This window comes from Limanda limanda, chromosome 23 (genome assembly GCF_963576545.1).
Source record: "Limanda limanda chromosome 23, fLimLim1.1, whole genome shotgun sequence".
In the NCBI taxonomy this organism is placed as follows: domain Eukaryota; kingdom Metazoa; phylum Chordata; class Actinopteri; order Pleuronectiformes; family Pleuronectidae; genus Limanda; species Limanda limanda.
The window spans coordinates 4,775,165-4,788,065 of NC_083658.1; the positions used below are offsets into that span (position 1 = coordinate 4,775,165).

At 46.2% G+C, this 12,901-nt stretch overlaps 1 protein-coding gene across 1 annotated transcript; it reads right to left on the minus strand.

Moving 5' to 3' along the window:
- Nucleotides 1-330: 330 nt before the first annotated feature.
- Nucleotides 331-12,459, minus strand: LOC132996986 (uncharacterized). The gene is made up of 10 exons (XM_061067357.1): nt 12,340-12,459; nt 10,308-10,453; nt 9,604-9,685; nt 9,316-9,451; nt 8,897-9,099; nt 8,665-8,801; nt 8,436-8,577; nt 8,061-8,342; nt 2,531-7,826; nt 331-1,721 (listed from the first exon to the last, which is right to left on the minus strand). Exons 1-10 carry the CDS (start codon nt 12,457-12,459, stop codon nt 1,711-1,713), a joined length of 6,555 nt encoding a protein of 2,184 aa, XP_060923340.1. The 3' UTR covers nt 331-1,710.
- Between the last annotated feature and the right edge of the window lie 442 nt (nt 12,460-12,901).

The following is a 12,901-nucleotide window of genomic DNA, read 5'->3' on the forward strand; positions in this document are numbered from 1 at the left end:
CTCAAAGAGCTGTAATTGCTTTGATGGATATTCTTTTCATTTCAACTGCTGTATTTTCAAGTCTCAGAACCAGCAAGTTAAAAAATGTAAAAAGCAAAGCAGATATATAAACTATGGGGAACTTTAAGTGTGACTGGTGCAAAGGGCTGCAAACACTGACAGCTCAAGTGTTTTTCTGAAACTTTTCTGAAGAGCAGGGACATCAATTTGTATTTCTTCTGCAGCCCATTGCCGTCTTATCTGTTTCTATCCCAACTCACAGAACAAACTGCCCATTCCTCTGATTAAACTTTGCACTTTAGCTGAATTGGAAAACACTTTAAGGCCAAACAGAATTGAGATAAGTTTTATTATTTTCTTCAAAGGACAAAATATAAACCCAACTCCAACATCCCCTTTTATAATAAGCCATTGAAACTCTTCAAATATTTACAAAAGATAGAAAATAACATAAATAAATATAACCTGCTGCTGCTCATTAAAGACTCAGGCTGCCTCCTCCTTAATTACACTTAAAACTGCGGGAGTTTGACGGCCACGTCTCTCTTCCTCTCTGGAGGAATCCTGAAAGACAACATTCAGCCTAAAAGAGAAATCACAATGGTTCTATGGTCTTGTACAGTTCAGAAAAGATGGGGCCAAAAAAATTAAACATCTAGATTAAAGTGAGAAAATATCACAGTAGCCAAAAAGTCAGCTGCTCCACTGACAGTGAACGATAGCAGAGCGGAAAAGTGACAGAATCCGGCAGAGTGTTAGTGGGATACTGGCACATTTTAAAGTCCTTTCTGCTAGAAAGAAAGTCAATGGATGTGACTGGAAGACGAAGCACTTCTTGAAACAAATGCAATGGAGCTAATGTCGCCTGTTTGCAAAAGATCCATATATATCAAATTGTTTTGTAAAAGGGAAAAAGACATGTTAAATAATGAGGAAAGGAAGATTGGTGCACGCTGACCCCTACTGGTTACTGATGGTGACAACAAGCAGAACAGACCTAATCAACCCCGCGGGCGATAACAAATTATTTAAACAATGATCATACATAAAAACCTTTCAAATTAGAAATTGATATAGAAATCTTACATCTTTCAAAGCTCAGACTCTACATTAAATTAGTAATCTCAGGATGTGTGAATAACATGATAAGAAATTAAGCAGAACAAAGGTGAAGATATTTCATGGGAACAGTGCAAAAAGCAAAAGTGTCATGATATGGCTTACTGATGTGAACAATATGTATCGTAGTGGGAGGAGGAGCAGCTTTTCATCGAGCATCAGGTTCTTTTTTCACAGATTTCAAGAGCCCCATCTTTTGAACGCTTCACCTCCAAACCAGTCGAAGCCGCTCCACACAGCCGGGGGGGCTTCCAGAGCAGGCACTTCAGTACAAGCTGTCTGCTGGCAGTCTGACTGGGGTCCGGGTCAGTAGTCCCTTTTCACTGATTGGCTGTGTGATGTGTTCCTGCCGCTCCCGGGGGCCTCGCGTTAACAGGCACATGCTGCAGCAGACGTCAGGTCGCACAAGTTTCAGTTCTCGGCTTCCTGCGTCGACGCCTGATGCAGGAGTCTTTGTCCAAATGACAAAAAACAAGGTCAATCAGAGAAGAGTCTGTTGAGGTATGACCCGTCCGGGGGCTTCCGGCAGGTCCACAGGTTGGTCCGCTCTGCGTTCGAGACGATGATCCGCTGAGACTGGATCACATCTGTTCAACTGTTGCCTGAAACAGAAAAAGGATTGTTTTACAAATTGAACCTTAAAGGGACTCTCACCTTTGTTGCATTTGAGAATTACAGCACATTCAAATCATCCCGCCTTCCTCCAATGCCCCACCCCCTCGTTCCCATCCGCGGTGTTTTATTTAAGAAACTTTATTTACACAAGCAGACTTACAACCATCCCGGTGTTTTTATTTTTTTGAAGAAACTTTATTTACAAGCAGACTTACAACCTACTGCCTCCGCGCACGCACGTGAGTTTTTGTTTACCAAAGCAATGGATTCGGATTCAGAAGCACCGGTAAGTTATATACATTTACATTCACAAGAAGCAGACGGAAAACCTGCATGTCCATGCAGCAAACAGACAGGTCTGTCGGCCAATAAGGTCCTTCGGTCCGAAGAATTTTATTGGTTGAAGTTTTCACTAAATATTATGAGAGTGAAATAATTGTTTGTTTTTACTCCTGGTGGGTCTGTCTTGCATTTTAGAGTGTCATTACCTTATTAATACCAATTTAACCTTATCCAAAAAAAGTGTAAAAATGCAACAAAGGTGAGAGTCCCTTTAATGCTTGTATTGTACTAGGTTCTTCCCTGACCCACACCACATCCTTCCACCAAGTTCATAGATATTCCTTTAGTTGTTTCGGTGTAATCTTGCTTACAAATATACAAACAGCAAACATAACCTCCTTGGCGAAGGTTAACAGACTTTTGGTCTCTTTTCTTGGCAAATAGCTGAAGTAAAATAGAAATACATCTGTGTTGGCACTGTTGATTTGACTAATTCATAACAAAAGCTTCTCACCTTCATCATCCGAGTCGAACCCAAACAGGTTGGAGCACCTCTGCAGCTGGAGATGACCCTGCAGCTCCTCAGCACTGGTGAACGTAGCGAAACAGTTGGCACATCGTTGTCTCGGCTGCGCCGCCGCGACAGAGGCGAGTCCCGGAGGCGGGCTCCTCTGGGTCGGCTCCAACGGCGACATGTCCTTCCTCCGCTTTGGCATGGTGATGTACTTCTCGTCCAGGTAGGCCGTGGGGGGCAGACGCATGTACGGCTTCTTACCGTACATGGCGAGCGTGTCCTTGCACACCGATGATTTCACAACTTGACCCGGCCCTTTTCTGTTGATGACAGAGTAACCAGAGCTGCTGATTGGACACGGTGGCGTTTCCAGTGAAGCAGTTCCCTCCTCGACCGCAGCTTTCCCCTCAGTGAATGGCTTGACTTCAGTTTTAGACGTTTTTGCTGTTGGGACACGTTCACCTTTAGGTTTTTTGACACTCTTTGTGTGACCTTCTTTAGGAACACTCTTGCGCTTCTTACTTTCTTTGTTTGGGTCAGAGTTCTTCTTTAATTTTTTCTGTGTTTTTACTTTTTGCGTGTTCCCTTCAGTGGCAGTGGGAGACGTCTTCTCATTCGAGCTGCTGGTATCTGCAGGGGCTGAGGAACCAGAGCTGGGAAGAGTTGGATCTGAGACTTCTTCCTTTACTTTGCCCTCCTCATTCTGATCACTCTTTTCAGATGCTGCTGCTTTAGCCCCATCCTCTGGTTGAACTACAGATTTTGATTTCTTTTTCACTGCAGGCGTTTTGCTCGGGTCCTTGCGTGGCCTTTTTTCTTTGACAGTCTTCTTGTCTGTCTTTTTATTAACATCTTTCTGATTCTTTTTGACCTTGTCCGAGCCTGAAGAAGCTGTTTTAGTTTTATTCTCTTTCGGTCTCTCTTTTTTCGTGAGGTGCGGTTTCGTTGGTTTCTCCTCCTTTGTCTCTCCAGATGTGGTGGAAGGAGTATTTGCCAAATCATTCGATGCAACAGAAGGCAGAGACTCACCAGTGCAGTTGTGTGTCGAGTCTTTGTTTTCTGTTGTTGCTTTTCCTTCCTCATCTATGACTGCTGCGGCTTCAACCTGTTGGACAGCAGATATCACCTCGGGGGTCTCTTTCAAATCAGACTCGGTCTTTGTGTCCACTTTGCTTTTTGTAACCTTGCGCTTCTTTGACTCGCTGGAATTTGAAGCAGCACTTTGGCAACCGCTTTCTGGAGAGGAGCGCTTTTTCGCCTTGTGCACTTTCTTCACTTTGTCCGTGGTCGACTTCCGTGTCTTGTCTGCCGAGGTTCTGCTGATTGATGGATTTGAACTGACGTGACTCTTCTTAATCTGCTTGTTCACTGATTTCTTACACTTTGATTCATTCACTGATGTTTTCGTAGTTTTGTTAACTTCTTGTTCTTTTGTACCGGCGCTAACATCTGAGGCCACTGCTGCTTTGGGACTTGGACTTGAAAGCTGAGCTGGATTCTTGGGATCATTTTGCAAAGTCGTTTTTTCTATGACCGTTTCGCTGTTTTGACCAGTAGACGTGTTTTCATCATGCACGGGTTTCTTTAACTTCGGAGGACGACCTCTTCTCTTAGGAACATCTGTGTTTACTTTCACCTGCTTCTTCTTGAACTTGTGCCTTGCTTTGTTTTTGCGTTTTAACAATGACGATGAGATGACCTTACGAGCTGCCATGGTCGTACCTGATGCTTTCCTTAATGTTTGTCTTAATCTCAGATTTGGAACAGTAGGCTGTGCGGAGGTGTCTTTGTTGGACAGATTCTTTAAGACATTTGAATCCTCGGTTTCATTTCTCTCATTCAAGTCCCCGTCACTGGAGAGAGGAGGAGCTTTCATGTGTTTTCTCGATGACGTCTTATGTGTAGCTCGATTTCTTAATTTACAAGCAGCCTTCAAAGTCTTATTCAGAGCAGTGGCATCTTTTGGCTCATTATCCTTCTGTTTCTTCCCAACTGCTGCGTTATGATGTTTTTCGCCTGTTTCCTCACTCGTCATCTTGTGTGGTTTTGTGGGTTTGGAAGTGTAGTGCTCTCGTTCATGAAGGTTTAGTGCCCAGAGACAAATAAATAGTTGAGAACAGCCTGGGAGGCAGCACACTGCCTGCAGCGGATTGTGCCTCCTGGCGTGGCGTCTCATTTCCATTCCTGACTTGAACCGGGCCGGACAGCCCTCATGAAGGCAAGGATGCCGAGGAGAGACTCGGTGCCTTTCGACGTGATGCTGAAAGTGTTTGAAACTAAACAAAACCCTCATGCAGATAGAACATCTACTGTTTCCCACACGGAAGGCCAGCTCTAAAGGTTTGAGCTCACCCTGGTGATCGTCCAGAGCGTGGTACAGGAGGGCAACGCGGCTTTTCGACAAGTCGTTAAACCAAACACATCCATCCACGGGACAGCTAACTTTCTCTTGTGGCTCCACGTTTCTCTCTTTTGCGGGTGCCTTCAGGAACGGCAGAGATTCAGTTTTCATCTTTTTATCTTCGTTTTCTGACGACTTGTGATTCTCAGATTCATTACTGGTCCTTCCCTGGGATTTCTCCTGCTGTGGAAGTGGCTGCTTGGCTTCCAAATGCCTTCTCGCTGTGGCAATCTCTTTCTTTTTGGCAACGCGTCCAAGTTCTTTCTTTTTTCGAATATTCCCATTGACTTTATGAACAGGAGTTTCACTATTAAGGTGGTTTGAAGTGTTGTGTGTCTTTTCTTGTGGAGGGTTTTCATCTGCTGGCTTGTCTTTCGATCTCAACTTTCTGGATTCAGGGGGCCTTGGATCTTGAGGACTTGCTGATTCAGGAACATCAGATTTCCTCGGCCTCCCACGGCGAGCAGACGACATGTTCGTGGTGTTATCTTTGGCGGAGGTTTTCGGTGTGGACATACCTTTGGTCTCAGAGACCCGGTTTTCTTGGTCCTTGCTCTTCTTTAGCTTTTCTATGTGATCTGACAGGTGCATCATGGCTAAGAGGTCGTCTTTGAACATTGTCCTGCAGAACATGCACTCATCTCTTCGATAATGGAACATTGCGTGTGACACGACACGACTTCCCTTAAAGAACTTGTCACAGAAAGTACAACTGAACTCCAACTTGGATTCCTCCGTTTCTGGCTCACTGCTCTCAGACGCATCTGAATCAATATCCTGAGTTGCCGTTGACCCTTTGTTCAGTTGCACATCAACGACTGCGGAGGCTTCCTGTGCCGATGCAGAGCAGCTGGAGGTAGACCGGATTTTGTGAGGTACTTTTGTTTTACTTTTAACTGTTGAAGCCTTGGAGGCACTATTCTCTGGAGCTCGCTGTTTGTCATTCTCCAGATCTCGAGCAAGCGCCTCAGGTGCAAGTTCGGTAACCATCTCGGTTACCAACGTCAGAGCAGATATGTCATTCATAGCGTCCTGGTCTGGAGGCGAATAAGCAGCCCGAGGCTCTGATGCTTTACTGAGAGTGACCATGTTTCCTCTGGGGATTGTGTCCCTCTCACAAGGTGGATGCAAGTCCACCTCAGCAATGTTGTTGCAGACTGTGTTTAGCACCTCTAAACTGTCTGCTTTTGCTTTGGCAACAGGAATCTTTTCAGCCAGTGAGGTGAGTGACATCAGTTCTTTTTCGCCATCTCTAAGAACAACATCTTGGGTCTGAGAGGGTGAAGGATCAGGGTTTGAATTATTGGCTTCATCGGAGACAGGTGTTCCTTCGTTAACTGTACTCTCCTTGTTGTCTGCAGTGGTCATCTCGGCTGAAGCAGTGATTCTGGAGAGGTCTTCTTCACTTTGTGCTTTACATATACCTAAACCTGGGGACTGTGGCACTTTGGCTGCTGCGGAGGTTTGTGAGGCAATGGTGACTTTCATTTCAACAGCAGGTTCTTCGCACAGCTCTCTTGCAGATGCTGTTTGAGCTTGAATAATCTTATCCAACCCTGGAGTTTCTGTTCTTTCAGCTTCTTCTGATGTCTGTGACGCAGTGGTAGCTTTCCTTTCAACTGCAGACTTATCTCTTGCTGAAGAAACGTTGCGCAGCACTTTTCCTTTGCCTGCAGGTTGAGGGACCTTGTCTGAGAGTGGAGATTTGGTCACCTTTGCCCCTGCTGGTGTCTGTGGAGCGTCAGCAGAATCTCTTGCTGCAGACGTCTTTCGTGAAACTGGATGGACTTTTTCTAAAACTTCAGATAGTGTCCGAGAGGCACCTTTCCCCTCGGGCTTTTCACAGCGCCGTCTTTGTGCATCTTTAGGAGGACTTCCCTGCACAGAGGAACGTGTGATAGTTGATACGGAGCCGTGAACATTCAATCCATGTCCCTTTCCTTTCTGGCGCCGTGCGTAACAGTGCAGCTGTTTTACAAACATGGCGGCGTCCCGTGCTCTAAGAACCACCTCCTTGCGTTGGACAGTCTTCACAGGTTGTGATGTGGCAGGAAGCTTCACTGTGGGCCTGTAGAGAAGAACCTGAGGAAATCCTCTCTGTCTGTTGCCAGATTCCTCAGTAAACGTACCCATCAACTCATTGTCTGGTAAGGAGAGCTCGAGGATGATTTGTGGAGGCTGCGCTGGTTCCACATAATCCAAAGAAAATCCTCTCTGGTGCTTGTTGATTTCCCTTCCGCCTGAATGCGAGTTTACTGGTGCTTTGTGTTTTGCATTGTTCCTGATCTGAGCGGTTTCAAACCTCTTCATGTCCGAAGATCGATGGTGCTGCTGATGTCTCAACTCGTGCTTCTTGATATCGGAAGAAACATTGTTCTTTTTAAGAGCTGCTGCGTCTTCCAGAAGCCACCTGGGTTTTTTAATCCTTCGCTTTGGTCGGTTCTTCTCGGAGAGCCGCGTGATGCGTCTGTGTTCTCCATACCTAATGGTGACGTTGTCTTGTATTCTGTCTAGCCGCCAAAATGAACGTCTCAAAGGTTCAGATGATTTGTCCTTCAGAGGCCGTAACCCCTGGGCACCTTTCTTTGTTACAGCATGATCATCATTTAGTTGTGTGTTGCCTGGGCCCCCCTTAAGTCTTTTGGATGCAGTGTCAGAATCATTCCTCTGGTGCCGCTTCTTAGCTGCTGCCTGAAGAGCCCTTTTCTTTCCTCCCCGACATGCACTTGACCGTGAAGCAGCCTTTTTGGTGGAAAAGTTAGAGATCCATTTGTCCTCCATGATTTCTTCAAGGGCGGCACTAACCACTTTCTCGCTCATCAACTTCAAGCAATTGGTCCGTAAAGCAATGAGGTTCCAAAACTCTGGGTCAAAGTAGAGGTCTTTCTTCAAGACCTGAGGAGAGAGAGAACATTTGTTTTTGTACAACAAAATAGAAAAATTACAACAAGGTACGGCTAGACTGAATCGACAGACCTGGCATGAACATCAGTCCTGAGAGATTTCACACTTTTACTAAGAGCTCCTGCGATCGGATCACTCAGAAACAGATGTAAACACCAGGCCTGAACGTGGTCTGAGAATCTCTAACTTTATCTACGTCATGATTTGTCACAAATGAAACTCTACCTGTAGCATGTCAAAGCGAACATGATTCCCGATGGGGCCGTACTCCACGTGGTACTCCTGATCGGGATGCATGTAAAGAAGGTACACCCTCTTGTAGGCCTCGACTGTGCGTTCCTGGAAGAAGACGAGGAGAGCGCACGCCCGGCAAACCTCCAGGTCAGTGGGAAGCAGGCCAGCAATGGTTTTGTAGATTAGGGACTTGGTGACGACATCACAGGGAAGGCAAGACTCCAGGGCATTAGTGCAAAGCTCCACGCAGAACTGTTTGCCATCTTCACCCAGCTAGAAAAATTACAAACACAGGACTTAACATGTTAATAAATCAGCTCGATTAAGATCACTACTCAATCACTGCGTTTCAAATATCCGTTTCACCTCCTGCAGTATGGCTCTGATGAATGGAAAGATGGAGTTCACATTGGTGGCCGACAGCATCAGCTGATGACTCTCCTCGAGGAGAGCTTGCTCGGATGTGTCCAACCGACTGTGAAGTTTACTCCATATGAAGACAAGATCACTGCAGAGAAAAGAGGTTAGATTTTTGTTAATAGCCTTTAAAGCTGATTTTATACACCAGCTTCACTTAACATCAGTGTCCACTTACCACAAATAGTACAGGTCTCCCCTGCGGAGCTGCTGGGAGAGGAAGGCTCTGCTGAGGCCCAGTAACAAGTCATCCTGTTCCTCACACTCCAAACTACAGATGATGTGAACAGCATCTTCGCTATTAACATCATCCATCTGAAATCAGAGGGCAATGGAAAGTATCAGTTAAAGACAGTTCTGTGTGGCACCGAAGCAAAACCCAGACAGTAAACAACAGTGACTCATCCCACCTCTTTATGCAGGCGGTCATGCTGTGACGTTTTGTAAAGCCACGTGAGGTAGACCTGGAGGAAGAACAAGTGCCGCCCTGCCATGGGATGCCGAGCACAGCACCTAGCCAGGGCCGTGGCCTCGCTGACCCGCTCACAGGACAGAAGGTAGCGCACCCGGAGCTCAAAGAACACCGGCAGCTCAGCGTTGATGCACCCATCGACTGAGGAGAGGTCGAGCCAGGAGAGAGACACATTAATGAGGCAAACATTTGCTGTGATTAAAAATAAACAACCAGAGATAACACTTTAAATAAATTCTGGTAAACAGGCTGTGTCCAATTAGACTACGTTACAAAGTCAGACTTTTTAGTTGAGTATGAGAGGAATGCAGAGAGGAGACAAGAGGATGATTCATGTAAAGCAGAGATGTTGCCTACCTTCATTCTGAGGTAAACTGGACTCACTGAGGATCGCCTGTAAGACAGAGTCGGCCCAAGGCCCGTCGCCCTGAACCAAACGCTCCACCTGAAGTAAGTGAACATTCTGATGCCTCGCAAGGACCAAATGACATTCCTGGAGGGATGAGGGACATAAAGCAATGAGTTTTAAACATAGTAACAGTGTTTTCATGACAGTTGCCTGTTCTGAGAAGTTAAGCTCACTGAAAAACTATAACATAATTAGAAAAAACATTTCTAATCTTTGATTTGTTTGTTCCTTCTAACCTGGAATGTGACAGTGAAGTGTTTCAGTGGCTCCTGGTGGAAGTCCTTCTGGTCAAAGAACAGCAGCAGCTCAAAAACACTCCTGTAAGGGGATGAAAAGCATTAACTTCTACCAACAAAATCAAACTTTAAACAGCTTACTTCATATGTATGAAGAGTTCAGTTGTTTAAATGGATCAAAACACGTTTATTGTGATAAAGAGTTAATTAGGAGACCGAGGGGAGACCCTGGGGGACAGAGGACTTAGAGTTAATGGATGGAGTTGGGTCTCTAGCTGGCAGAACTCCAGGGGCTTTCCTGGCTCACAAACGTGCTTGTGTGAGCCAGAGAACTAAAATCAACCATCGGTTCCATAAACGCTGCAGCCAGCCACACAGAGAATGACCACTTCAGAGTTGGTGAATAAATACATAAAAACAATGGGTTTATTTAGCATGTATTTGGTTTGAAAGTATATTTCACTACTTGTCACCACTAACCCTAACCCGCTTGTTTCTATCTGGTTGAACTACGACTACAATTCAGACAGGAAGTGTTGACAATGCTCTCAGGCAGTTATTCAGACAAGAGACAAGTGGTTATATGACTCAAGCATTTGTAAACTTTTATTAGTGTCAGTGATAAGTCACCACCATAAACTCGTAGTAAAACGTGCAGGAGTGCGTCAGGAAAGCCTCCTCTTTCAGGAAGTGTGTGTACTCACAATGCCAGGCTGCTGAGTGTGTGGAGCACGTGATCACAGTTTGACGAGAAGAAGGTAGAGGCTTGGGAGAAGTAGCGCAGAGCTGTCTCGAGGATCCTGAGCTGAGGCAGTGGCACCTGCCAGCGAGAGGCAAACTCTTCCACCAGCTGCAGGGAGAAAAGGCAAAGTCACACGGACAATTAACAGTTTGTAACCGTCGGCAGATGTTTTAGATGTTTGGACTTTAGGTAAAGGTACTTTGGTGTTTCAAGAGGTTAAATGTGAGCAGTGTTGCCAATAAAGACTCAAAGAGATGCTACTGACAACAATTTAGTTGAGCATATATTAGTTTGAGTGTCATATCGTTGGGGTTTAGACTGTTGGTCAGACTAAGACATTGGATCTTACAACTAAATAACAAACAATCATTAGATTAACTGTTTGTTAGAGTCGTACAACCAATACCTTGATTTTAAAACATTAAAAAACAAGAGGAAACAGACAGCTGTGTAAATCACTGATTACCATGGCAAGCATCAGGGTTGTCGGGTCATATTATTAATTATATTATCACATTGCTGTTAACGGTTATGTCTGCAGCCTTCATCATGACTTCATGTAATTACAGTGCACAATGTAAACCTCTGTAAGTCAGGGGCCTGTGATCTTGACCATCTGTGGTTTCCTCAGGACTACACTACACACAGCTTCCTATTAAATTACACAACAGGAAGTTAGGAAGCATCACAACTTATGTTTGGCAGTTTATCTGATTTAAAACACGGATTGACCAAACCAGTTGTGCCATAAACTCTGCTAGTATGGTGAGTAAAGCATTGACTTTAATGATTGTGGACCCACTAAAAGATATAAGAACTAATATCTTTGTGTGACCATTTCCCAACATCTGCAACTGGACTCCAACCGTATCTGGGACAGTGTGACATTTACCAGCTCATATTTGAATGCACATTTGAATGTTTGAACCCTCTTAACATTATTGTATCATGAAATGTCAGCGTATGAGGACATGTCGTGATACCAGTAATTGTGTTGTTATCCATTTCTGCAAGCTTGCGTGTACACATCCATATCTTGGCGAACAGTTTGCGTTAAGAAGCATTTTATTGTTGGGCTTTACAGGCACTTTCCACTTCAGTTGATCAGCCAATCTCTGTTTAAAACACAATTGTGCTTCGTGAATTCCACTTGATTAGAATCCTCCAAAGTTATCGTATCTTAAAAACGTAGAAATGTGTTGTTATCCATTTCTACAAGCATGCAAGTACACGTCTGTGTGTTGTTGCTGTTGGGGGGGTCAGATAAGACTTTAACAACATCTCCAAGTTTGGACTTCGTGGACGATGGTCGAGTGTAAACATTCCTAGTGCATTCTCCGTGGCCCAGTGGTTACATAAAGATGAACATCTGGGCAGTGACAGTAGCTGAGTTGACCGTGTCCCCCCGTCAGTGGGGTGGTTCTAACCCCGTCAGTGGGGGGGTAGGGGGGTTCTAACCCCGTCTACTGGTCCTACAGGTCCACGTCTTGTTGCTGTTTTGAGGGGGGGGGGGGGTCATTACGAAACACGTCAGAGGTGTTGATCTCTGCTCGATAACGGAAGCTAGGACAACCCGCGGTCCAGGGACGAGAAGCTAACATGCTAGCTGCCACACAGCCGGGGATCACACCGACTGTGTGGGCTGCAGAAAGTTGTCCAGCCAGCTAGCCCGGGGCTAACCTAACCCGGGCTAGCTGGCCAGCTGGCGAGTAGCCCGGGTTAGCTTCGCCTCCTGTGCACAGAACAACAATTAGCACAATATAATATAATATAGCACCGCTAGCATCAACACAACACGGGCCCGCGCCATTAGCCGTGTTGTTTCCGAGGCGTCCCGGGGGTTTGTGGGTCGGCTGCGGGTCGTTAGCTCCGCGGGTTCGATGCCGCGGAGCTAACGCTGCTAGCCGCCGCGGAGCGAGCCCTTCTGGGGGAGGGGAGTCGGGCTCCTCGACCCCCGGGGCCCGGACCCCTCGCTCCGGACACCCGCTCCTTACCTCGCGGAAGTCGGCGCAGAAGCTCCGGCTGTCGGTCCGCAGCTCGTCGCTCGAGTAGCGGCCGGACAGGGCGAGCAGCCTCGGCCCCAGCGGCTCCGTCTCACCGCCCTCCTCCGCCATACTGCCCGAGTGGCCCCGCTCGTCGCCGCGGACACACAACACATACATCCCCACCGCCGCCGCTGATTGGACGAGAGCACCGCGATGGCCCACGCTCCTTCACCACACCGGGTTACGCCGACAGGGGGGCGGGGCTCTGCAGGGGACGGTGGATGTGACGGCTCCCCGCCCACACGGTGCCGCCTGAGCAGTAAAACCAGCGCCACCACCCACATGGCACACACAAACACAATGACTGTCAATATCTGCGTTCACGTACCTTTGTGCAAATTGGAAAAAGTGATTAATGGAACTAATTAGTCGTTTTGTCTCCAAAGAAACAACACAATTAGGATTATTAGCACAAAGATAATGTAGCTAACTCCATTATGCATTATTCAGTGTATGATTGTTTTCCACGTTATTGTATGGTGATGTAATTGGATTTTTTTCGATGGTTGTG

What these genes read in the sequence shown, in the direction of transcription:
- LOC132996986 (XM_061067357.1), bottom strand. Translation starts at nt 12,459, where the DNA reads ATGGCGGAGGAGGGCGGTGAGACGGAGCCGCTGGGGCCGAGGCTGCTC. An exon ending in ACTTCACTGTCACATTCCAG is followed by an intron (nt 9,452 to 9,603) that starts GTTAGAAGGAAC and finishes TCATCCCTCCAG; the next exon opens with GAATGTCATTTGGTCCTTGC. An exon ending in CAGTTTACCTCAGAATGAAG is followed by an intron (nt 9,100 to 9,315) that starts GTAGGCAACATC and finishes ACCTCTCCTCAG; the next exon opens with TCGATGGGTGCATCAACGCT.